General features: G+C 39.4%; 1 protein-coding gene across 1 annotated transcript in view; it reads right to left on the bottom strand.

The window, feature by feature from the left end:
* SLIT2 (slit guidance ligand 2) overlaps positions 1-25,367 on the bottom strand; it is a 320,705-nt gene that overhangs the window by 126,833 nt on the left and 168,505 nt on the right. The window contains exon 6 of the mRNA XM_038751941.1: positions 17,377-17,448. Coding sequence (XP_038607869.1) covers positions 17,377-17,448 — 72 coding nt within the window. The remainder of the gene's footprint in view (positions 1-17,376; positions 17,449-25,367) is intronic.

The following is a 25,367-nucleotide window of genomic DNA, read 5'->3' as shown; positions in this document are numbered from 1 at the left end:
ATATAGGCTGCATAAGTCCATAAAGTGCAAACAGGTACTTCCTACAATATAGCCCTAGGAGTTGCTACTTTAATGTTGTGATTAGATGCTTAAGGATATTATTATTCCAGCAAAGTGAGTACTCTAACGCGCCACTTGAAATAGTAACATGATGTTCCCTAAACTAGTTGTCAGCTCCCGATGCCCAAATGAGTAAATACAGATGTACAGAACCGAGAAACTGACCACGACACCAACGATCCTTTCCCTACATCACTACAATACTAGCTTTCGAAGGCACATACTTGAAGTGTTATGCTTAAAGCACCACTAGACATTCCCATGAATATAGGTTAACCATCTGTCCCATTAGGCTGCCGAATAAAAATGCAATAATTTAATCGAGTGACTTTCAAAATGTCTCTTAAATTTCTTAATTTAAAATTGTGTACATAGGGCTAGCCTCATGAAATATGCATCTTATTTTTAGAGGGCCTCTAGAGACCAGTAGTACTACAGTGCTATAGGAGTAGACCTGGTGCCACACGAAAACACAATCCAGGATGCTCAAATATGAACTATACAACAATCCTGAGAAGACACAATTTTAGTGTTTCTTATACTGAAAATGCCCTCTGGGACAAGACTGTTCATGAACTTTATCATGCAATATGTGTGCTTTCTATTAGAGGAACACCATTTTAATTTTTTTGTAAAAAAGGCTTTCAAAGTACTATACTGTAACAGCCATACTAAACTTCACATTCTTCAGCTCTTTTGATTCCAGATTAATTTCATTTAACAATTAAGTTAATAGCCCTTTTATTTTAAAGTGCTGAAATATATCTACAGTACAATTCTCCAACCTCTTGAACAATTTGTCAAAGCCATTTAAATTACTACAATGGCATGAAATGTTACCCTTGACACAACACAAAAGAGAAATTGTTTCCAGACAAATTGGCAAAATCTTTTAATGCCATCAAATTTGCCTAATGCAGTCTGCAGGTTAATCTGTAAAAGGGTGAGCTGTATGTTTGCCCATATCTTATTATCCTTAGCTGTCAATGTATAAATCAGTGCTGACACAGCTTCTTCTAAATCATCCATACTATACACAAAGGGAGAGCTTTAGCAGCCGAGAAAGCACTCAAGCAAATCTTGTCCTACAAGAACTGAAAGGCAGGTCGCTTCCATTAAACTAGCAGCAGTTGAGTCAGTCCTGAAAAGTTTAGGATTTTTCCCTTCATCAATGGAACGAGCAGAACACCCCCATGGCCACAGGGTACATATGATTTGTGCTCTGACGATTCAGGGCACGGACTCCTTCGTCAATCTCGACGACAGACTCCAGCACCACGCACCCAGGTTTTCCCAATGAATTAATTCCAGTGTGTATCTTCCTTTGATAAAATTAATTTCTTGAGAAACACTGTATTTAAAATGCTGACCTACTAAAATGACAATGGGGAGGGCAGAGAGGAGCTCAGAAAATGAAAAAAAAGAAGAGGTGGAAAGAAAGATGGGGTAAAAAGGGAGCAAGAAAGCATAGTTCCCCATTCGCAAATGTGTTTTGCTCCTTGCAGATTTGCCAGTTGACAGTGCTTTCTGGTTTCCCTGGACAACTTTGGAATGGCCAGTCTTGAAGAAGTCTGGTAAAATGGGGAAGAAATACCAACGGGATACAGCCGACACAGACTGCAAATGGGAAGACTCCACCTCTACTGTTCGCCAGAGTAACCTATACAGTGGGAGTTACGCACTTTCGGGATGACTCTCCCTCCTTCATGACGAGAGAAACCACCTTGAAAATGTCTGGTGAACTTGAGTAAAGGCTCAAGAAGGAGCAGTGTAAACCTGTTGTGTGCAGTGCACACGCACACATAGACTTAGAAAAAATAGGGTAAACATTTTGAGTTCTTTTTTGCCCATTAAAGTACATCCTGCCTGGGTACCTTCCATGCATCCCTTTCCATTCTGCCCTATTTCTGTGGTGGGGTGATATACAGAACCACACAAGACTTGATATCTTGGTGTGTCAGTCCCTACCTTTGTTGTCCCTACACCTCAGGTTTCTTGTATCTTGCAAACTGTGTCTGTATGTGTTTGTGCGCATATGTGAATACACATATCCATATAATGAGAAAAGAGCTACACCTCAGGGAATCGGCAGTTTGGGAAGGGGAGCGCAGACTGGATGCAGGAAGTGAGGATAGGAAAGTAAAGAGAGCTGTCCAAAGGACACTAGAGAAAGGATGAGCAGTTAGTCAGGGAGGAGACACAGCCTCCGTGCCTCTCTCTCTCTCCATCATCATCATCATCATCAAAATCAACATTTACTGAGCCCCTGTTAGATGCAGAGCAGAGAGAAGTCTTGCCACCTGCCTGCCAGGCAAAACACTGGATCCCCTGCCATATTGTTAATACTATTCATTCATTCATTCAATCGTATTTATTCATTCATTCAATCATATTTATTGAGCACTTACTGTGTGCAGAGCACTGTACTCAACGCTTGGGAAGTACAAGTTGGCAACATATAGAGACGGTCCCTACCCAACAGTGGGCTCACAGTCTAGAAGGGGGAAACAGACAACAAAACAAAACATGTGGACAGGTGTCAAGTCATCAGAATAAACAGAAATAAAGCTAGATGCACATCATTAACAAAATAAATAGAATAGTAACTATGTACAAGTAAAATAAATAGAGTAGTATATCTGAACAAACATATATACAGGTGCTGTGGGGAGGGGAAGGAGGTAGGGCTGGGGGGGGATGGGGAGCGGTATTAAGCAATTACTACGTGTTTATTGTTGTAATGTACTTTCCCTGCACACACTATGCACACAGTAAGCCCTTAATCAATATGACTGAATAAGTGAATGAATGAAATGCCAGCCACTGTACTAAGCGCCGGGGTGGATACAAGCAAACTGGGTTAGACACAGTCCCTATCCCATGTGTGGCTGACAGTCTTCTCTCCGTTTCACAGGTAACTGAGGCACAGAGAATTTAAGTGACTTGCCCAAGGTCACACAGCAGACAAATTGGCAGAGCTGGGATTAGAACCTATAACCTTTTGACTCTTAGGCCGCTGCTCTATCTACTCCATCATGCTGCTTCTCTGGTGTGTTCCCATTGCATCAACCAGGGTCCCTGCTCCCAATATGACCCATGCCTGTAGGGGGATTAAGGCGCAGCAGTGTGTTGGTCCTACAAATTTTAGAGTATTGGGATGGCTCGGATTATGACTGAACTCTGGATGACCTGGGTGGCAGCACCCTGAGGCCTCGGATGTGTCGTCCCTTTTACTATTGGGCTAGTTGGACTCCGAACTTTGGCTTTCGTGTTGGTTTTATGTTTCTGTTGTTTCATTTTTCCTTCCCAATCAATGATATGTATTAATCACATACTGCATGCAAAGCACTCTCCTAAGCACTTGGGAGAGTACAATAGAGTCAGTAGACACATTCCCTGTCCATAAGGAGATTACATTTTATTCTTAGTTTGCAAGGCCCTGGAAGATCAGAAATTGTATTGATTTCTCATCCACATTTCCTCTCCCTCTCCCCCACCAGACACACTCTCTCTCTCTCTCTCTCTCTCTCTCTCTCTCTCTCTCTCTCTCTCTCTCAAGCTGACACAAATTACTATTCTCATCTGTGAAATGGGGATTGAGATTGTGATCCCCACATGGGACGGGGACTGTGTCCAACCTGCTTTGCTTGTATCCACTCCAGTGTTTAGTACAGTGCCCGGAACACAGTAAGCACTTAACAAGTACCACTACTGTCATTATTATTACTACGTCTACTGTATGAGACTTAAAACCATACAATAGAAGTAGAAAACATGGTCACTGCAGAATTTATGATCAAATACATTCTAAGCTTCCCCAGACTATTTTCTCCTGCCCTTCTGGTGCTGAAAGCTTATTCACTAGATACCACATAGATTTCTGATACTCAAACAATATTTTTGTTGTGCTACTATGTAGATGTACCTACATACAATCTTTCCAGCATCTGTTTTAAGGAAAGGTCAATATCTAAAGAATTAGAAGTTTAGCTCAATTTACGGAGTGCTGAAAAGACTTGGCTATATGCATTTCTAAGGACAGATCTGTACTGGGCAAAAAAGGCTCATCCAACACGAAGATAATCTGGTAACATCTGTATTATCAATATCTCAGGTGTGTGAAATTCAGCTCTTAGATGCAAATCTAGCTAGATCTTATAGTAGTAATATAGATCAGGACAAAAATAAAGTACCCAGGTTTTAAATTACAGCACAAAATGTGACAATTTCAGATACCACCTGAAAACTAGATGTTGTTTTCAATACATTCTTCTAGCTGACCTTTCCAAAGAGTTGTTTTGATAACCTTCTCCTCCACAGTGTGAAGGTCACTCAGTGTCAATCCTGACAGTTGGGGAGAAAAGCTGTTAACCTCCAGACAAAATATGTTCTGAGGGCTTTAATGCTTTGGAAATCCTCTGGGCCGCATCTTACCTATCTCAAACTAAAAGATTTCAAAAGGATGTCGGAAGCCAATCAAAAGCAACCTCCACTTTCTTTCATGTCTGTAATGAAGGCAATTTCAATAACTTGGAAATCTTATTAGGAAGAAGCCAGGGACTGTGTCAGTATAGATCACAGTAAAGTAAAATTGATCGGCAATTTAAGCTTTCCTAGATAACATACTGTAGATACAGGTTCAAAGTCTCACCCAGAAATAAAATCCCTCAGGAGGTTTCAACCATCTTCAGAACTCAGTGGCCTAAAATGGAATCAAGTTTCGGGTAGAACCCATTCGGAGGAGTCAGAAGAATTCCTAAGGAAGCTGGCCTGATGCCTGGAAGGAAGATTTTCAATTAGTTTTGTCTCTGCTGTTATGACAGAGTTTCCTCAAAACACACTGCCTTCAGAGGAAACAATCAAACAAATAATGAGAACAAGGATTAATTTAGTTGGGACCTCTTAGAGTTTTCCAGTTTGGTACTAGTGAATACAAGAGAGGGGATCAGCAAATACGACCTTCCTCAGTATGGGGAGGAGGAAAATTTGGGTGTCTTCATTTTCTTTTATTACAAAAGGCTTTCTTGGATCAATCAATCAATGGTATTTATTGAGTGCTTACTGTGGGCAGAGCTCTGTACTAAGCACTTGATGAAATATGTTCACCTTCTGTATAAGCCTCAATTCTCACAAGTGCTTTTTGCCCTCACTACAGAAGGCACTCTGAGCATTTGTAAGCCATTTCCAATTGATTTGTAAAATTATTTCCATCACCCCATCCATCCCCAATAAAAACACTCTTCCTCAGCCTTCCATTGTAATTGCAGTATTGAATTTTAAGTCCAGTAATTCTTACAGCACTCTCTCACTTTGAGATAATTTCAGATAATACAACTCTCTCACACTCCTCCTCAAGCTTCACAGAATTTTGACTGATTTAAAGAGCCATTTCAATTTAATGTCAAGCAATGACAGACCTGTTTAGGTTTATAACGGCAGATCACTGGCTTGTTAGGACAAGGTGCCATTTGGATACGATGGCAAAGATAACATTTTGAAAATTAAGTATTACACATACGTATACATAAAAATTGCAAAATATTTTATACTTGGTAAATTAGTCAAATCAACTGAATGTACTGAAAGCTGACCCTGGGTATAACACTGCATTAAGCACTTTGGAGAGTACAATAGAAATAAAAAACATGATCCCTGCTTCCAGGGAGTTTACATACAACCTAATGGGATATCACTATTTTATCACCTGACTACTGTGGCTTTTAACTTTTAAAAATACATGTATATTGTTTTTGTGAATTTCTGGGATTGCAGGAATGAAATTTTGAATTTTATTGACTTCCACATAAATTACCCTCTTAAAGGTCACCAATGATCATCTCCTTGCCAAATACAACAACTTCAAGTCCATCCTAATCCTTCTCGACCTCTCAGTTGCCCCTTCCACTTTCAACCACGCCTTTCTCCTGGAAACATCATCCAACCTTGGGTTCACTGGCACTGTCCTCTCCTGTTTCTCCTCATCTCTCAGGCCACTCATTTTCAGTCTCTTTCACTGGCTTCTCCTCTACTTCCCACTCCCTTACTGTGGGAGTCCCTCAGGGCTCAGTTCTGGATCCCCTTCTATTCTCCATCTAAACACACTCCCTTGGAAAAGTCATTTGCTCCTATGCCATCAATTCCCATCTCTAGGCAGATGATTCCCAAATCTACAACTCTAATCCTGGCTCTGTGTGACCTTGAGCAAGTCACTTAACTTCTCTGTGCCTCAGTTCCCTCATCTTAAAATGGGAATTAAGACTGTGAGCCCCACATGGGACAACCTGATTATCTGGTATCTACCTCAGTGCTTAGAACAGTGCTTGGCACATAGTAAGCACTTAACAAATACCATCACTATTATTATTTCTCTCCTTCCAAAACAGAACTCCTTATCTTTCCATTCAAACCCTGTCCTCCCCCTGACCTTCCCATCACTGTAGATGGCACCACCATCCTCCCTGTCTCACAAGCCTTTAATCCTGGCATCATCCTTGACTCATCTCTTTCATTCAACCCCTATATTCAATCTGTCATCACATCTTTTTGGTTCAACTTTCACAACATCGCTAAAATCCACCCTTTCCCCTCCATCCAAACTGCTACCACATTAATTAAAGAACTTATTCTATCTCACCTTGATTACTGCATCAGCCTCCTCGCTGACCTCCCTGCCTCCTGTCTCTCCCTAGTCCAGTCCAACTTCACTCTGCTACTCAAATCATTTTACTATAAATTGTTCAGTCCATGTTTCCCCATTTGGGTTTGACCATTCATTGAACAGATACTCCTTACCATAAGTTTTAAAGCATTCAATCACCTTGTTCCTTCCTACCTACCTCTTTGATTTCCTATTATAACCCAGCCCACAAACTTTGCTCCTCTAATAATAACCTCCTCACCATACCTTGATCTCATCTAACTCGCACCCAACCTCTCCCCCACATCCTACCTCTGGCCCAGATTGTCTTCATATCTGTAGACAATCACTCTCTCCACCTTTAAGTCCTTATTATAATGATGGTATTTGTTAAGTGCTTACTAGGTGCCAAGCACTGTTCTAAGTGTTGGGGTAGATACAAGGTAATCAGGTTGTCCCACATGGGGCTCACAGTCTTAATCCCCATTTTACAGACGAGGTAACTGAGGCACAGGGAAATTAAGTGACTTGCCCAAAGTTACACAGCTGACAAGTGGCAGAGCAGGGATTAGAACCCATGACCTCTGACTCCCAAGCCTGTGCTCTTTCCACTAAGCAACACACATTTCCTTCAAGAGACTTTCCCCAAATAAGCCCTCATTACCTTCCCTTTACCTTCTTTCACCCTTGCGCTTGAATCTGCACCCTCTATTCACTCCTCCCTCAGCCCCACAGCACTTATGTATATACCCATAATGCATTTATATTAATAACTGTCTCTCCCTCTAAACTCTAAGCTTGTTGTGGGCAGGGAAATGATCTACCAACTCTGTTATATGGTACTCTGCAAGCACTTAGTACAACTACTCTGCATGCAGTAAGCACTCAATAAATATGATTGACTGATTTTATTATTTACATTATTTTCCTTTAGCCTCTATTTTCTCAGAATCAATTAAGAGGAGTCACCAGGGTATCACTGTATATCACAGTCATATAACAAGGGGCTAAATGGGTATTCAAAGAAATCTTGGTTTCCTGAAGAAACATCCTTTGTAAGCACAGATTTTTTATCACATCAAGTATAACTCTAGAAGTCATTATAATTTAGGATGCATTGGTAAGATGATATCTTGGGAAGGTTAAATTCTAATTAACCATTTCTTATAATACACATAGGAAGACCTAATTCAATGGCTGAAACCTGCTACAAAATTGTTCTTCGTGCCTGAAGATCACCCGAGTGGCAGGGAATCGCTATCTGTGTGCGCAAGTGTGAACAAAAAGGGCATTGACCAAATGACTACAGTCCAGTGACCAAGAGTGACCACTAGACTGTAAGCTCCTTATCTCCCTCTAGGACTCTTCTCCCAATTCTGTTTTGCCAAATTAATAAACATAATTAATAATAATTGTGATATGTGCCAAGTACCCTATTAAGCACTGGCGGGGGTGGGTGGGCGGGTAACAGTGTATGCAGATTGGACAAAATCCTTGGTCCACAAGGAAGCTAAAGTCTAAACAGAAGAAAAAGAACAGGTACCGAGTCTCTTTTACAGATGAGGAACCTGAGGCACAGAGACTTGCCCAAGGTCACACAGCAGGCAAGTGGCAGAGCTAGGATTAGAACCCAGGTCCTCTGACTTCTGGGCTCATTATCTTTCCACTAGGTCCCCCTGTTTCTTATCCATCTCCTTTAAAAAGCATTTCCTGACAAATTGCATGCTGTCCTTATCTCATCAACTATTACTTGCTCCACAAGTGACATAAGTAGCTTGGTTCATGATTGTATTATCAATTCCCCATTAGAAAGAATGCTCCTTGGGTGCAGAGAATGTGTCATTTGCTTCCTTGGTACTTCCCAAGTGTTTACAGGGTGGTACACTCAGTATGTGCTCAATAAATTCTATTAGCAGTACTACTACTATTTCGAGTTGCAGTCCAATCTCATATTTTGTAAACTACTTGAGGATGGGAAATTTGTGTATCTGTCTTTTAACTCCCCTTAGTAACTACAATACCATAATGGACAAGACAGACATTAGATCAATGATGATTATAATAGTAATCATAATAATGGTAATGATAACTGTGGCATTTATCAAGCATTCATTCATTCAATCATATTTATTGAGTGCTTACTGTACTTACTAAGAGCCAAACACTGTATTAAGCACTGGGGTTAGAACAAAATAATCTGATAACTTGAATCTACCCCATTGCTTAGTACAGTGCTTGGCACTGAGTAAGCAGTTAACAAGTAAAATAATAATTATAACAACAACAATAATAAAAATTAAAATCAGGTAAAACTCAGTCCTGTCCCACATGAGGCTCTCAATCTAAATTGGTGGGAGAACAGGTATTGAACCCCCAATTTACAGATAGGGAAACTGAGGTACAGAGATGTTTCATGACTTGTCCAAGGTCACACAGCAAGAAAGTGGCAGAGCCAGTAATAGAACCCAGGTTATCTGATTACCAGGCCTGTTTTTTTTCCACTAGGACACAACACTTAATTGTACATACCATTATAAAGGATTCTCTCAGCAGCATGCATTGATACTATTTTATTTCAAGTTATTAATATCAACAGTATCTACTGAGCATCTCCTGTGTGCAGAGCACTATCTTAGGAACATAAAAATGTAAGACACAGTTGCGGCTCGTGAGAAGGTTACACTCTAATGAGATGAGTGCATATAAATCCCATAACAGGCAAAAGAGTAAGAAAACAGATACAAATGAAAAAAAAAATTAAGGAATTAAAATAGTAATAAACAAATATGTCTGAAAGCTGAAGTGATTGATTGGGCAGCATGACCAGGCATCTGGAGACTGTCATTCTTTAAGTTTGTATGCTTTGTTCCACTTGCTCTTCTTTTGATTGCTCCAGGTAAAAATCACTGTGCACAAGCTGTTTGGCTATCCTGCTCCCATCCATTTTCTGTACATGTCCTATCAAGTGTGTTGTGTTGCAACAAGCAACACTTCAATACTTGGAGACTGGATAAGCTTGAGGGTTTTATTTGGGATCCTTTCTTACCATTTCATGTTGAGTTTAGCTCAGAGTAGTGCCGATTACACTGCCCTAGGAGACGCAACGTCTGTGTGTGTGTGGATGTAGGGTGGGAGGCAGTTTGGGGCAGAGGAATATTCGGGGCACTGCTATGGAAGATTGGATACTACTGCTGTTTCCTACCTATCTTCGGTTTAGTGTGGAACTTGACGCCACAGCACATTAAAAATGAAAAATGATGATTGGGAAGACAATATTTTAAACTCATCAGCACATTTTTTCCTATATTCATAGTAATAGGCAAAAAGTTTGCTTTAGAACTGCCGTAACAGAGAACTCTCCAAGGAACCAACTGTTCATCAGGAAATGAGTTTTAATCATCATGAAATTTTCTGAGGAAAAAGGGCCAGGGGCAATGGTGACGGAAGAGAAATGACAACTACAGAAGAGGTAGGTCAAATATATACCGTTTATATGCTGTCATAACTAGATACTGATGACTCAGAAATTTCAAATGAGAATCTGGGATTTATGCTTTTCAAGTATGTATAGCTGAAGGAGGGCATTATTTGAGAAGCAGCGTGGCTCAGTGGAAAGAGCAAGTGTTTGGGACTCAGAGGTCATGGGTTCAAATCCCGGCTCTGCCAATTGTCAGCTATGTGACTTCGGGCAAGTCACTTAACTTCTCTGTGCCTCAGTTACCTCATCTGTAAAATGGGGATGAAGATTGTGAGCCCCACGTGGGACAACCTGATCACCTTGTATCCTCCCCAGGGCTTAGAACAGTGCTTTGCACATAGTAAGGGCTTAACAAATGCCATCATCATCATCTGAGAATTATTTTCTATCACAGCATTTTAATTTCCCATTCCACAGTACAGTGCTCTGCAGAAAACAGGAAATACCTCACACCCCAAAACAAAAAATTGAAAATATGAAGTCCAAATACTGATCTTCCATATCCTAACTGACAAAATAGTTTGCTATTAAGAACCCGGTGCAAACTAGGGAAATGAAAAGTTGATCAGAAATTTAAAATAAACATTTTCTTATAATAATAATAATAATTATGATGGTATTTGTTAAGTGCTTACTATGTGCCAAGCACTGTTCTAAGCGCTGGGGTAGATACAAGGTTATCAGGTTGTCCCAAGCGGGGCTCACAGTCTTAATCCCCATTTTACAGATGAGATAACTGAGGTACAAAGAAGTCAAGTGACTTGCCCAAAGTCACACAGCTGACAAGTGGTGGAGGCGGGATTAGAACCCATGACCTCTGACTCTCAAGCCTGGGCTCTTTCCACTGAGCCATGCTGCTTCTGTAATAACTGTTTCATGACATTGAGAAGTTAATGTTTAATGACTTAGAAGAATCTGTTTTCTGAAATAGTTAAGCCCAACCTTAAATAAAATTGGTAAGATGATCACGATTCTTTCATCATTTTAAAAGGGGAAGATTTATAAGCAACATGTATCATGAAGTTAGCATTATGAAAATATTTGAAGATAAGAGGAAAGAACAATTGAAAGCTATAAATTGAGAAGGAAGTTTTCTGACCATAGCTAATACCGCCCAGGGCTAAATGAATGAGTAATCAGGTCTTACCAGCAGATAAAAATGTAAATTATTTTATCTTTATCAATAAAATATCGCAGAGAACTACCTTAATCATGGATTTTATGATCACAGATCAATTCTGAATTTCCTTGAACAGAAAATAGTACTCTAATGCAATAAATATGTGTCTAAGACTTTGAGGGGTACAATGCAAACCTGCAAGAACTCAGTGTGAACGAAGAAATCAATAGGGTGAGTTTATATACCTCAGACCCCTACGCTTCAGTCACTGTTTTTTTGAAAGCTAAATTGGTAATGATGTAGTTCAATACTTTTGTTTAGATTTGATTTGTAAGATAAAATGCAGCTGCAAATTGGATTACACCGAAAAACGATGCCAGAGTTACTTGTATACATTGTCATTAGGTCTTAATATATTGTGGTTCTCCTATCCAATCATAGAAATTGATTTCCTATATGCTAATAAAGGGAGATCTATTAAAAATTAATTACAAACTTTAGTTATCTGTTTCTTTTTTATCTAATCCATTTCTTTCTATTTCTAGGGGTGATATTTTTAGGTTCCAAGGGAGTACTTGTATAGTCAACCATCAGTGATATAAAGTGAAACCCCAAGAGAAACAGAGAGTATATATATATATATATATATATATATATATTGGTATATACATATATATATATATATATATAGGTATTTGTAAGCGCTTACTGTGTGCAAAGCACTGTTCTAAGCACTGGGGAGAACACAGGGTGATCAGGTTGTTCCATGTGGGGCTCACAATCTTAATTCCCATTTTACAGATGAGGTAACTAAGGCACAGAGAAGTTAAGTGACTTGCCCAAAGTCACACAGCTGACAAGTGGTGGAGTCAGGATTTGAACCCATGACCTCTGACTTCCAAGCCCGTGCTCTTTCCATTGAGCCATTTTGGAGAGACTACCATTTGGAAACTTAGGGAATACTCTTCTGGCAAGATGGTTGTGTCTTGGTAAGATACGATGGGATGTCAGAAGAAATTGTTTTGTATTGGTCAAAGCATGCCTATTTTAGCTAGAGTTTACCTTGAAGTGGTGTTCCTCAAGAACTCCCTCCCTAATCCTTTCACCTTGACCATCATATAACTTAAAAATAATATGAATACTTATTAAAAACTCTTCAGGAGGAAAAAAAATTCAAATTCAGAGTAGGTTTTTATCATAGTTGAAATTATGTGGAAGACAACAGAAATAATGTTGTCATGTTTCATCAATGTTTGCAGATGTCTGTTAATGCGATAAAAGCAAAGTTAAAAATGTGTCTCAAAAATCCCTCAAAAAAATATGCGATTCTAAGTATCTTATTTACCAGGGCCAATTGTGCCTTCATTTGTTTTCTGTCACACTGAAGTCTGAACAAGAGGAAATGGATTTAAATTACACTGACGGGCTTAGTTAACATACAGGGGCGGGGGTATTCTTATAGAAGAGGGGTTTTTAAGCCCTAAATAAAATAACAAGGCATGTTACACAACCTTCTTCCCCTGAGATCCTTAAGAACAGGCTAGATATCTATCTGTCTTGAATCGTTTAGGTGAAGCTTACCTTGAGGGAGGAACAGGATATGTTGGGAAACTTGTAATCCTACCCACAATTTCCTCTGCAGCGATTTAAAAATCTCCTTCCAAAGTATGTTGTTACTACCAGCACTTTTACACACCCTGGCCAATTCAATCCCTTTCTACAATGCCATGAAAATACTGTGATACTCAGTTTTACAGACAGAATCTAACCGGTATAAATGTCTCATTTAACTATCCTGAATATCACACTCTATTGTAGGTCAGTAGACTGACCTTTGGTAGAGCTGTCAATAAACGTGAGGCAGCAATAGAAAAATCACCTATCGCTATTGTCAGATAGTGCTTTGTACTTTTTTTTGTTCCTTTGTTTTCCTCTTTGCCCTAATAACTCTGTTCAGTAGTTAGGACTGTTTTAGGCATTTCATAGTAGTCAAATATGATGCTACATTGGGTGAAGATTTATCCGGGGATGTGGGTGGCTAAAAACTCAGAAGTCCGACAGGAACTTCCTTCCACTGGACTGAAACTGAGCTAGTTCTTTACTGTGCTGATGCATTTGCTGCATGCAGTGTCTTGCATTGTTTTCCATCCTTGCCTCTTGCCAATCTTCCTGAAATCTCTGCTCCAATTCTCAAACCTTGAAGGGATAAACACCAAAAATGATATAATCTGGTGCTGTTGCCTCCGAGAAGGAAATATGGATGGACTCTTCTCACTGGGAGGGTGGCTCCATGGTGGCTGGTTAGATCTTCTTTGTAAAGAATCACCTTCGAAGGTGAAAGGTCTTTGAAGGAATAATCATCCTCTATTGAACATTGATTTTAGTCTGGGATTAGGGTGGTGCCATCTCTACTTTTCAATAGTGTTGTGTGGCCTTTCTGCAGAATCCTGGATCCTTCTGTCTATGGGTGCTTAAATACACATTTAGCACACTCCCAAACAATACTGACTTCTTTTGGTTTATGGTTGCAGCCAACATTTATAGGACTGTGCCTATGTGTTGCTTAGTTTATTCAACTCCTTCACTTAAAATGACCAATCACTTCCTCACTGCTGCATTCCAGCCCCATCTGTCCATCAATTGACAGCTACAGCATGTTACCTGAGGTAACAATTTATTGCGCTGTTAGGGTCATTCTACCTGGCCTGCTTTGGACCACCAAAATTTAGCTCATCTTACAACAGATGTGTGGGCAATCTATTGCTATCTACACATGTTCTGTCCAATAAAGCCAAGTTTCAACAGACTTGGGAATCAAGAGGAAGGGACAGATCAGTGAGATATTTTTACAGGAAAGAAATAATGGTATGATTTGGCAACAGATAAAGAGGAGTGACAGTAGGGAAAGTCAAAGTTGACTCCAAGAGAGGTAATAGTTACAGTGGTAGTAGTCGGAGAATTTATTGAGAATCCACCTGGTGCAATTCTACTAGGTGATTGGGAAGTAATGAATAACAAAGTGATAGGTTCCTTGCCCACAAGGAGCTTACACTCGAAAGGGAAAGATAAACACAAAAAAATTTACAAAACTGTCAGAATAAATCAACTGAGTGAATATATATACCAGACTGCTAAGAGGGCTGTAAATAAGTTTATAAGTACTAGAGAGGGCTGAAGGGATGATATGGATCAGAGTGTTGCAAAATGAATTGGAGAAAGTTTGCCGGAGGAAGTGGGATTTTAGAAGGGATTTGAATATAGGGAAAGTTGGGATCTGTCTGATATTGGAGGGAAGGAATTCCAAGGTTGGGAGAAAAGCATGAGTGGGGGGGTTGGTGGTGCAAGAGTCAATGATGAGGCACAACTAGAATGTTGTCTTGAGAGAAGGAAAAGCAGTGGACTGGGGAATACTGGGTGAAGAGAGCAGATAGGTAAAGGTGAGGCCAAATAATAACAATAATAATAATAATAATGATGACATTTGTTAAGCTCATACTTTGAGCCAAGCACTGTTCTAAGCACCGGGATAGATACAAGGTTATCAGGTTGTCCTACATGGGGCTCAACGTCTTAATCCCCATTTTACAGATGAGGTAACTGAGGCACAGAAAAGTTAAGTGAGTTGCCCAAAGTCACGCAGCTGACAAGTGGCAGAGATGGGATTAGAACCCATTACCTTTGACTCCCAAGCCCAGGCTTTCTCCACAAGGCCATGCTGCTTCTCTAATGGCGGGGAACCTTACAGCCAGTTGGGAGGAGTTTGTTGGAAGTGAACAGACACAGGGAGCCAGTGGATCATTTTGAGGAGAGTGGAGATGTGGGCTACGCAATGCTTCAGGAATTCATGCAGCAGTGTGTAGCACATAGATTAGAGAAGAGAGAGGCTTGAGGATAGGAAACAGACTGGATAAAGATACTGAGAATGGTGATAGAAAGGCTTTTTGGGGGAAGACAGTTATTTGAGTTTCAGGAGAAAGAAGGACAATGGAGATAGCCTGGACATCTGAGGAAATCTGAGTTTGAGAGAAAGTGAAAAGTCGGGGCCTGAGGTGGCTTGAAAGCCAATGAGTAGATAAATACAAGCGGGGAGAAGGAGTCCTGGGAAGCAGTTATGATCAAAAAAGAGAAAGAATAAAAACAGTCAGATCAATGGAAACATCCCTAAAGTCACTATTAGAAAGTAGTTCAGTGGCTGACAGAGACAGAAGAGAGGTCCAGAAGGATGGAGATAGGAAAAACTTCATGTTTTCCAGATGATCGGTGTTCATTTTGGCGAGAATAGTTTCAGTAGTACAGTGTGAGAAGATAAATGTTGAATTGAAGGAGTTCAAATGACAGCGTAGTTGCTTCAGTCAAAATCTTTAGTGAGGGAAGAAAGATGGTATGTTAACTGATAAGTGCATTGGAGTTAAGTGAAGCCACGTGGCCTAGTGGAAAGAGCACAGGTTCGGAAATCAGAGGACTCGGGTTCTTATCCCAGCTCTGCCAAGTGTCTGCAGCGTGACTTTGGGCATGTCATTTAGCTTCTCTGTTCCTCACTTAACTCAACTCTTAAACATGGACTAAATCCTACTCCCTCCTTAGACTCTGAGTCCCACGAGAGACAGGAACTGTATCCAACCTGATTACCTTGTATCTACCCCAGTGCTTAGAACAGTGCTTGGCATGTAGGAAGCACTAAATAAGTATCATTATTATTATTACTATTATTATTAAGCACTTTCTATGTGCCAAATACTGTACTGCACCATTCTTTGGCCAAGAATGGAAACCTCGAGAAGGGTAAGCCATCTGACGTCACCTTCCAGCACTGAGGAAGGGCCAGCTTTTGGAGTTGTATGTGGGAAGGAACCACCACCTCTATCACTTAGCTAGGAAAGACTCCCTGATGGAAGTTGCACACAAACAGCTTCTGAAAGCCAATGGGCTCTTGATGATCTTGGATGAAAAGGCAGCATCCTCTAGACTGTAAACTTGTTGTTGGCATGGAAGATATCTGCCCACTCTGTTATACTGTATTCTCCCAAGTGTTAAATACAGCACGTACACAGTAAGTGCTCAATAAATACCATTTATGATGATGATTCTGAATTTAGGATGCAAGCTTGGGGGAAAAAGTGGAGTGCTGGCTACTATTTAACTTTCTTTCTAACACCGCACTGCATAAAGAAAATAAAAACTACAATATTTATCATTTCCTAAATCCAAGAGGCAGAGCATCAGCTAAAGGTTAATAAAGCTTTGAAAATAAAAAGATTTCAGCTTAGAAATACTGGATTTTTAGCTGCAGAACTTTAAATTAGAAAAGGTACACACTTTGGAGGATAGGAACATTTAAATAAAATTCATATTTGTACAATGGAATTAAAGATTTATCAAGGCACAAAATAAAAAAAAAGTATTGTAGTAAGGGATTCTATAAAATGATTTTCCCATGAGAGAGGGATAGAAAGAAAGTGTAAAGAAAACATTCACTCAAAGAATAAATGTGCCTTAGGGGAGTCACTTCTAAATTGAGCTCTCTTGCTCATTTAGACATGCAATCCAGTGAAAACCATCATCTGAAGCCCCGAGCTGAATAAATCTTGAAGAAGACATAGCTATCCATTCTGCCCAGAAAGGACAGTTGATATGCCCTCTTTAAAATTACCATCTACACCAAGAGAGTAGCTATTAAACTAACGTTACCCAAAATGAAAGAAAATACTGCATCTGCTTTGTCATCTCTAATGCTTACAATGCCAGAGCCCTGTGAGTTGGATGAGAGTATTCTGGGATTATGGAGAATGTTTCTGTTCAGTAGTGACAGTTGTAAACAATTTATTTTAGAGAAATCTCTACACACAGCCATTTAAACATTTTACACCATACACACTCATATAAAAGAAAAATGTTATGACGAGTTCAGAAAGCTCATGAAAATGAAAATATCTGGTGTTCTTTGGGAATATGGGATATAGAACCTCCTATTTCATGCAATGCAGGGTTAAATATATATACACACATATGCATATACAAACAAATATATATATACACACAAAGAGAGAGAGAGATATTAAAAGTCAGTAGGGAAGTACTTACAAATTTTTAATGTCAACAGCTCCACGAAAAGCCTTTCTTGGAATTGCTTGAATCTGATTTTCACTCAGATCACTAAAATAAAAACCACAGGTAGAAGTTAAACTCCTAATAAAGAACATGAAGACTTCATATGATACATAATACATTATGTTCATTATATATTTCTAGAGTGTGAGCGCCTTTTAGGCAGAGAACCTATCTACCAACTCTGCTGCTTTGTACTCTCCCAAGCACTTAGTACAGTGCTCTGCATACAGTAAGTGCTCATTTTACACCATTGATTGATATTCTATATTCAATCATATTCATTTGATCATACTAATTGAGTGCTTACTGTGTGCAGAGCACTGTACGAAAGCAATTGGGAGAGTGCAATATAACAATAAACAGACACATTCCCTGCCCAAAACAAGTTTACAGCCTAGAGTGTAGATATTTTCAAAACACTGCCCTAAAGAATAATCAGAGGTAAGGGATTGTACTAAATGACTTTCTGAAACTTCCAAGCTTCTAACTGTAAGATCATTAAAGATGAGGGTGGCTTTGTGAAGAGAAGCCCAGACTGAGCCCTTCCTTCCTCTCCCCTTCGTCCCCCTCTCCACCCCCGGCATCTTACCTCCTCCCTTTCCCCACAGCACCTGTATATATGTTTGTACATATTTATTACTCTATTTATTTATTTTACTTGTACCTATCTATTCTATTTATTTTATTTTGTTAGTATGTTTGGTTTTCTTCTCTGTCTCCCCCTTCTAGACTGTGAGCCCACTGTTGGGTAGGGACTGTCTCTATATGTTGCCAACTTGCACTTCCCAAGCGCTTAGTACAGTGCTCTGCACACAGTAAGCGCTCAATAAATACGATTGATTGATTGATTGATTGATTGAGAATGTGGGAGCCAGATTCTCAGCTCAGCTCTGCCATTGGCCTGCTTTGTTACCTTGAGAAAGTCACTTCATTTTCCTGTGCTGCACTTGAAAAGTGAGGCTACAATACATTATGTGCCTCCTGTGGAGCAGGGACTGTGCCAGATTTAATGATCCGGAATAAACCCCAGACCTTAGGACATAGTAAATGCTTAATAAATGCCATCATTATCAGAGAGTTTTGAGTCTCCAATATTAGGAAATTCAGACAGAAGCTCTTCTGTGGGGTAAGAAGGTGATGTCACCTAGATGTGGTGGTAATACATTTGTGTTTACAATCCTCACTATGCTGTAGAAACTATGTACAATTGACCAAAATACGAGAGAAGAGAGTTCACTGTGAAGCTTTACAAAAGTGGATACGTTTTTAAGCAAGTGTCCTAAAATCATATCAGTCCCCTCTAAATTCTTCTGTAGTTTTAATTTTCATCATTCCTACAAGAACATATATAAAAAGAGTTCCACTTAAGAGATGGTGGGTGAAAACTAGCATTATCAGTTTGTTGTGATTTCATTTTCACAGCCCTTTAAGTAATACTGAAAATGGATCATGACAGAGCAGGTCTGACCATAAAATTCACTTAAGAAGGAAACATTAATAAAAACTTGATTTAAAATCTTCCCAAGGAGGGTGTAAAGCCATAACCACAAAATATCTATATTTACACTTTGAATTTGAAAATACATTCTATTTAAGTACAGAATTATAAATCTTTCAGACTAAGAATGAGGAAAAAATTCATAAAAATCATTCATCCTATGAAGTGCTTATTATTTTTAGTACTGAAATTCAAATCAGATGATTCTTAGGGTGAGTGTATATTTACATATATTAGATGCCATTTTTCAATTGATATGCTGTTTTAAATACATAGTTAAGTGATGTGGGAATGAGCAAAAATCAAGTTCAGTATGAAAAGTTAGATATCAAAACCATAAAATATAAACTAAGTTATTATAAGCTAATCAGTCCACTTGAAGGTATCTGGGAACTCCTGAAATAAATCACACACCTATAAATATTCATTGGGTAATTTTAAAAATAAAGTATTCATTTAGGAGATGGTTCAACTGGCAAAATATGCTCATACCCATAGGGAAAGAAGAATAAAAAGAGTTATGCATATGGCTTAAAAAAAATCACTCCACTCAGATTTCATATCTGGCATGAACTAAAAATAAAAGTTGTATTTATTTATCAAATACTTTGCTGCTTTGTTGTGTTACATCCCCAAAATGCTAAAATATCCTGAATTACGGCATCTCAGCCCCCTCAAAACATAAACCATATTTTAATAAAATTTTAATTGAAGAAAAACTATTTGACCCTGAAATATTGAGTGATTTCCAAACATTTCATTATACTCAATGATTTTTTTTCCAATTTTCAGCAAACAGAAGGGGGAATGTAGATAAATATCAAACCTCATGACTGTTCCAATTTCACACTGAATTTCCCCATTCATTCATTCACTCATTCAATCATTTATTAGGCACTTACTGTGTGCAGAGCACTGTACTAAGCACTTGGGAAGTACAAGTTGGCAACATGTAAAGACAGTCCCTACCCAACAACGGGCTCACAGTCTAGAAGGGGGAGACAGACAACAAAACATGTGAACAGGTGTCAAGTCATCAGAATAAATAGAAGTAAAGCTAGATGCATAATATTAACAAAATAAAATAAATAGAATAGTAAATATGTACAAGCAAAATAGAGTAATAAATCTGTACAAACATATATACAGGTGCTGTGGGGAGGGGAAAGAGGTAGGGCAGGAGAATGGGGAGGGTGAGAGGAAGGAGGGGGCTCAGTCTGGGAAGGCTTCCTGGAGGAGGTGAGCTCTCAGTAGGACTTTGAAGGGAGGAAGAGAGCGAGCTTGGTGGATGTGCAGAGGGAGGGCATTCCAGGCCAGGGGAAGGACGTGGGCCGGGGGTCGACGGCGGGACAGGTGAGAATGAGGCACAGTGAGGAGGTTAGCGGCACAGGAGCCGAGGGTGCGGGCTGGGCTGTAGAAGGAAAGAAGGGAGGTGAGGTAGGAGGGGGCGAGGTGATGGACAGCCTTGAAGCCGAGAGTGAGGAGTTTTTGCCTGATGCGTAGGTTGACTGGTAGCCACTGGAGACTTTTCAGGAGGGGAGTAACATGCCCGGAGCGTTTCTGCACAAAGATGATCCGGATGGCAGCACTGACCCCAGTCCCATCTCTACCCCTTCCCAAACAGACCCATACCAGCTGAAAATAGGCTAAGCCACCTCAGTCCATGCTGGTCATATTAGAAGTGGGAAGAGACCAAAGATTACTTCAAATTATGCTATTGATGCCTGTCCACTTGTTCTGTTTTGTTGTCTGTCTCCCCCCTTTTAGACTGCAAACCCGCTGTGTAGGGATTGTCTCTATTTGTTGTCAAACTGTACTTTCCAAGTGCTTAGTACAGTGCTCTGCACACAGTAAGTGCTTAATAAACATGACTGAATGAATGAAAGATGTTCTCAAAATATCCATAACCAAATGGTGTGCAACCACTGGGATGAGCAATACTACAAGAGGGTCACCTGAATCGGGGGGAAAAAAAGTCAATGGTATTTATTGAGTGCTTACTCTGTGCAGAGCACTGTACTATGGGCTTGGGAGACTATAAAAGTTTTGGTAGATGACCAAGATCCCTCTTCACAAATAGATTTCAATGTGTATGGGCCACTGGGAGGTTTTCAAGCATTTTTACTGAGAACAAGGGTGTGAGAGAACCTACAGGTCGGCTGACATGGCAGGTAGGCCTAGGTCCCTGTGATTTATGGAGACCCATTAGTAGCTCCTGCCTGGTGTTTGCTCAAGGGAACTTCCCAGGAAGAAAGCTTTCAGCACTGATTCTGAAAGGACAGCCTCCAAAGGGCAGGGGTCCCCCATAGCACAGCCACAGAACAATGGGTACCACCAAACAGAGGAATTCAGTAGCTGGACCCACAGATCCCAGTTGGGAGGGGGGCAACACTTGGCCAGTTGGAAAAGGGCACCTCTGCTCAATTTCAATCAATGCACAAGGAAAATCTACAATTCTCTAGGGAGGAAAAGAAGTTTGCAAATGTGTATTCATGCATTTTTTACAGTATTGGTTAATAATAATAATAAAAATAATTATAGTATTGGTTAAGCACTTACTTTGTGCCAAGCACCGTTTTAAGTGCTGGGATAACTACAAGGTAATCAGGTTGGACACAGTTCCTATCCCACATGGGGCTCACATGCTTAATCCCCATTTTCAAGATGAGAGAACTGAGGCACATAGAAGTGAAGTGACTTGTCCAAGGTCACACAGATGACAAGTAGATGAGAAGCAGCGTGGCTCAGTGAAAAGAGCACGGGCTTTGGAGTCAGAGGTCACGGGTTCAAGTCCCGGCTCCACCAATTGTCAGCTGGGTGACTCTGGGCAAGTCACTTAACTTCTCTGTGCCTCAGTTACCTCATCTGTAAAATGGGGATGAAGACTGTGAGCCCCCCATGGGGCAACCTGATCACCTTGTAACCTCCCCAGTGCTTAGAACAGTGCTTTGCACATAGTAAGTGCTTAATAAATGCCATTATTATTAAGTAGCAGAGCCAGGGTTAGAACCCAGGTCCTTCTTCCTCCCACGCCCATGCTCTACTCACTAAACCACGTTTCTTCTCTGTCTTTTCCAACATTTTCTTTTCTAATATAAAATCTAATCAGTGAGACTACTCTCAGAATGTGAGCTGGTAATTTAACCAAACTTGACTATTACAAACCCCTTTCCCATTACCTACCAATAATAGCTGGTAATAATCTTTCCACAAGAGTGTCCATTACACTATATCAATTTCAGCCTTGCCTAAGCTTAGAGTAAACTTAAAGAGATGGCAATGGGTATCCCTGAAGATTTTCCTTATATACTCATTTTGATTACTTGAATGACCTTAAAAAATAAAAAAACCTCAAGTCCACAAGAGTATACATGAGTTTAATGGTGTGTGGTGGATTTAAAAGTGTATCCTACAGTGAGGACAATGTCATATGCCTTATTTATATTCCCTACTACTCTTCCTGATTGTTCCTACCTTAATATTCATCACCCCTGAAACGTATGGGTAGCAGCTATGAAATATCTACTTTCCCTTACTCCCATGTAACAAATCCCACCCCGTCCTATCTCACTGACCTACCTACAATTGTATTTGCACCAAGCTATTTTAAATGAGCAGAATTTGAGCTTATGTCATTTCTAATGTCATGCAAGAAAATAAGACAGCCAAGATAGTGTGGAAAGCATCAGAAAGCAGTGTGGAAAGCATCAGAAAGCTACGGTGAACTTGCAGAGCACAATGGGAGATTACTTCAACATGTGTCTCCCTCAGAGTGTAATTTCCTAGAGGGCAGGAAATATGTCGTTTGTTTCTTTGGAATTTCACAAACCCTGAGAAAGGAGTATTTCACTCAGTGGGTGCTCCATAAAATCTATTACCACTACTATCCAACTGGGATAATGGGGCTTCTCCAGCCCAAAAAAGCAAGCAGAAGGAATGAATACTATAATAAAATGGATATTTGGTTGTAAAATTTTTACTGCTAGATTTTTAAAATTTCCGTTTGGGCATTCATGGAATAACGTGCATATCTGACCTCAAGTTTCTGCAGAGGAGTTGTATCACATCAGTATTCGAGCGATAATAGAAAATACTGACCGTGCATAATATTTATATCCTCCAACTTCTTAATCTTTCATTAGCTTTTTTTTTTTCATCTCTTCTTACCAGGAGATATCTTTAGTGGTAAACATACCACATTACATAAAGTAAATAATCAGCTTTGTATTTTAAAAACTTCAATCATCTTTTAAAAATCATTGTGATATGAATTTCATGTTAGAAGGCTTTCACACACAAACTTGCAGATCTCTAAAAATAAAAATCTGTGCTTCTTCAATGCAGAATTCCCGTCATCCCTCCTACTGTTTCTCTCATTAAACTCTTCCCTTCCTTTAAATTGTGATTCCCTGGAGGGGCACTGTGTTTGACTTACTTGCATATTTTTTCTCTGATCTTGGTTCAAAGCTCTGACCTCAGTAAGTGCTTAATTAATACTATTACTACTATTATTGCTTAAAAATTAGGCAAAGAGAAAAAGCATAGCTAGCCATCAGGACCCATGCTTGTGAAACAAAACAAAAGACAAGGTCTTCAAACTGTAAAAATCACTGTAGAGAATTCTGGAAAATCAGAGAAGCACTAAACAAACAACAGTAAATGGCAAAAAAGTGTTAATAAATTGAAATCAGATTAATAAAACTGCCCAGAAATTTTAAGAATTAAATATTCTAAACCTGAGAATGTTTTTCTCATAGGCTGCAAAATTCAAATCAATAACAACTTTAGTTGGTGACTAGTTGACTCAGTGTACTCTATGGACCCTTTACAACTCATTTGTTCAGTGGTTGGTAATTCCTAATTAGGCAGGAGCCAAATTATTAGACCATAGCCATAAGGAAGGGACTTTAGAGAAACTTTGACCCCATTATGCTCAACCATTACTGGGCCTATTAGGGTCAACTCTATTACACACTGGATTACAAAGCTCCTCCCATAAATTTTACCTTCTACAGATCTGCTCTGGAATTTTCCACAAACACTGATGGATGGACTATAGGACTGGATCTCAATAGGTCAATCAATAATAATAATAATAATGACATTTATTAAACACTTACTATGTGCAAAGCACTGTTCTAAGTGCTGGGAAGGTTACAAGGTGATCAGGTTGTCCCATGGGGGGCTCACAGTCTTAATCCCCATTTTACAGATGAGGTAACCGAGGCACGGAGAAGTTAAGTGACTTGCCCAAAGTCACACAGCTGGCAATTGGTGGAGCAGGGATTAGAACCCATGACTTCTGACTCCAAAGCCCATGCTCTTTCCACTGAGCCACACTGCCTAGTACCATCCAAATAAATGGAAATAACCTACTCCTTGTAATGCTTCAATCTGAAAATAATACCAGAAATGGTTCCAGCTTTACTGTGGGACTATAACATTTTGGTGGTAAATATCAATTTCCATGTAGATTTCAAAGTCCAATTTAAGATATACCATCACTGGAGACCCTTTCGTGAAGCAGATCAAGAGTAAAAAAAAGTCATATCTCAGATTCCTTCTCTTTTTACACTTTCAATTTATATCCAATTTATAAAAATATCGATGAATATTCTTTGTAACCAATTAGACATCTAGTGTGTGTGTTCTTTTGTTTCATAGTGCTTGTAAAAATAAAGAAAAATGAAGAACCTAATTCTAATGATTCTGAGGTACTGCAACAGCTCTTAACAAAAGAAGCCAATACTGCAATGCGGTTATTTTATTACCTACTACGTATGGTTTCCAGTTGAGTATCCCATTAACCTTATAAAGCAATGATATCATTTTAATTATATAAATCGAAATAGCAAAGTATAATATCTGGATCATTGAAGGATGGATTGGATTTCTGTGTCTGTAAGAGTGGGTGTGTGTGTGCGCGTGTGTGTGTGGCTACACTATCTTTCACTTTGAAGCCATAAATTTGTTGTAGATGGCAAACCTGCTTGTAAATTTAATTACTGGTAATTTTATTTTCCTCCATGGTTTAACCTCCCCTAGAGTCTGACCAGCAATATCATAAATCTGTATTGCCACTGACTTCTTCAGAAACTTGTGAGTAATGGAGTATAAGTAATGTGTCCTGGTTTTTATAGGAAAAGCTGGGGGTGAAAAGCGAGATAAGATATCGAACTTTAGCCTGTTTTTCTAAATGAAACACGTAAACTCAAAACTATGATATAGTTGAAAGAATTTATATTAGGGAAAGATAAAAAAAATTATCCAATATGCATGAGGGAATAACTATATTACCTAAGTTCAGACCTTTGGTCAATTTGGGAAAAGAAGCACAATCGTCAGGAGTTATAGTAGATTCACATAGAGAGGAATACTAGGATATTTTAAAAGCCAAATTGCTTGGTGAACTACAAAATGTGAGAAGAGTTTCCTAAAATGGATGTGTCCCATTCCAATTATTTAC

This window comes from Tachyglossus aculeatus, chromosome 10 (assembly GCF_015852505.1).
Source record: "Tachyglossus aculeatus isolate mTacAcu1 chromosome 10, mTacAcu1.pri, whole genome shotgun sequence".
In the NCBI taxonomy this organism is placed as follows: Eukaryota; Metazoa; Chordata; class Mammalia; order Monotremata; family Tachyglossidae; genus Tachyglossus; species Tachyglossus aculeatus.
The sequence above is the reverse complement of the archived record's forward strand: the minus strand, read 5'-3'. Positions and strand labels throughout refer to the sequence as shown.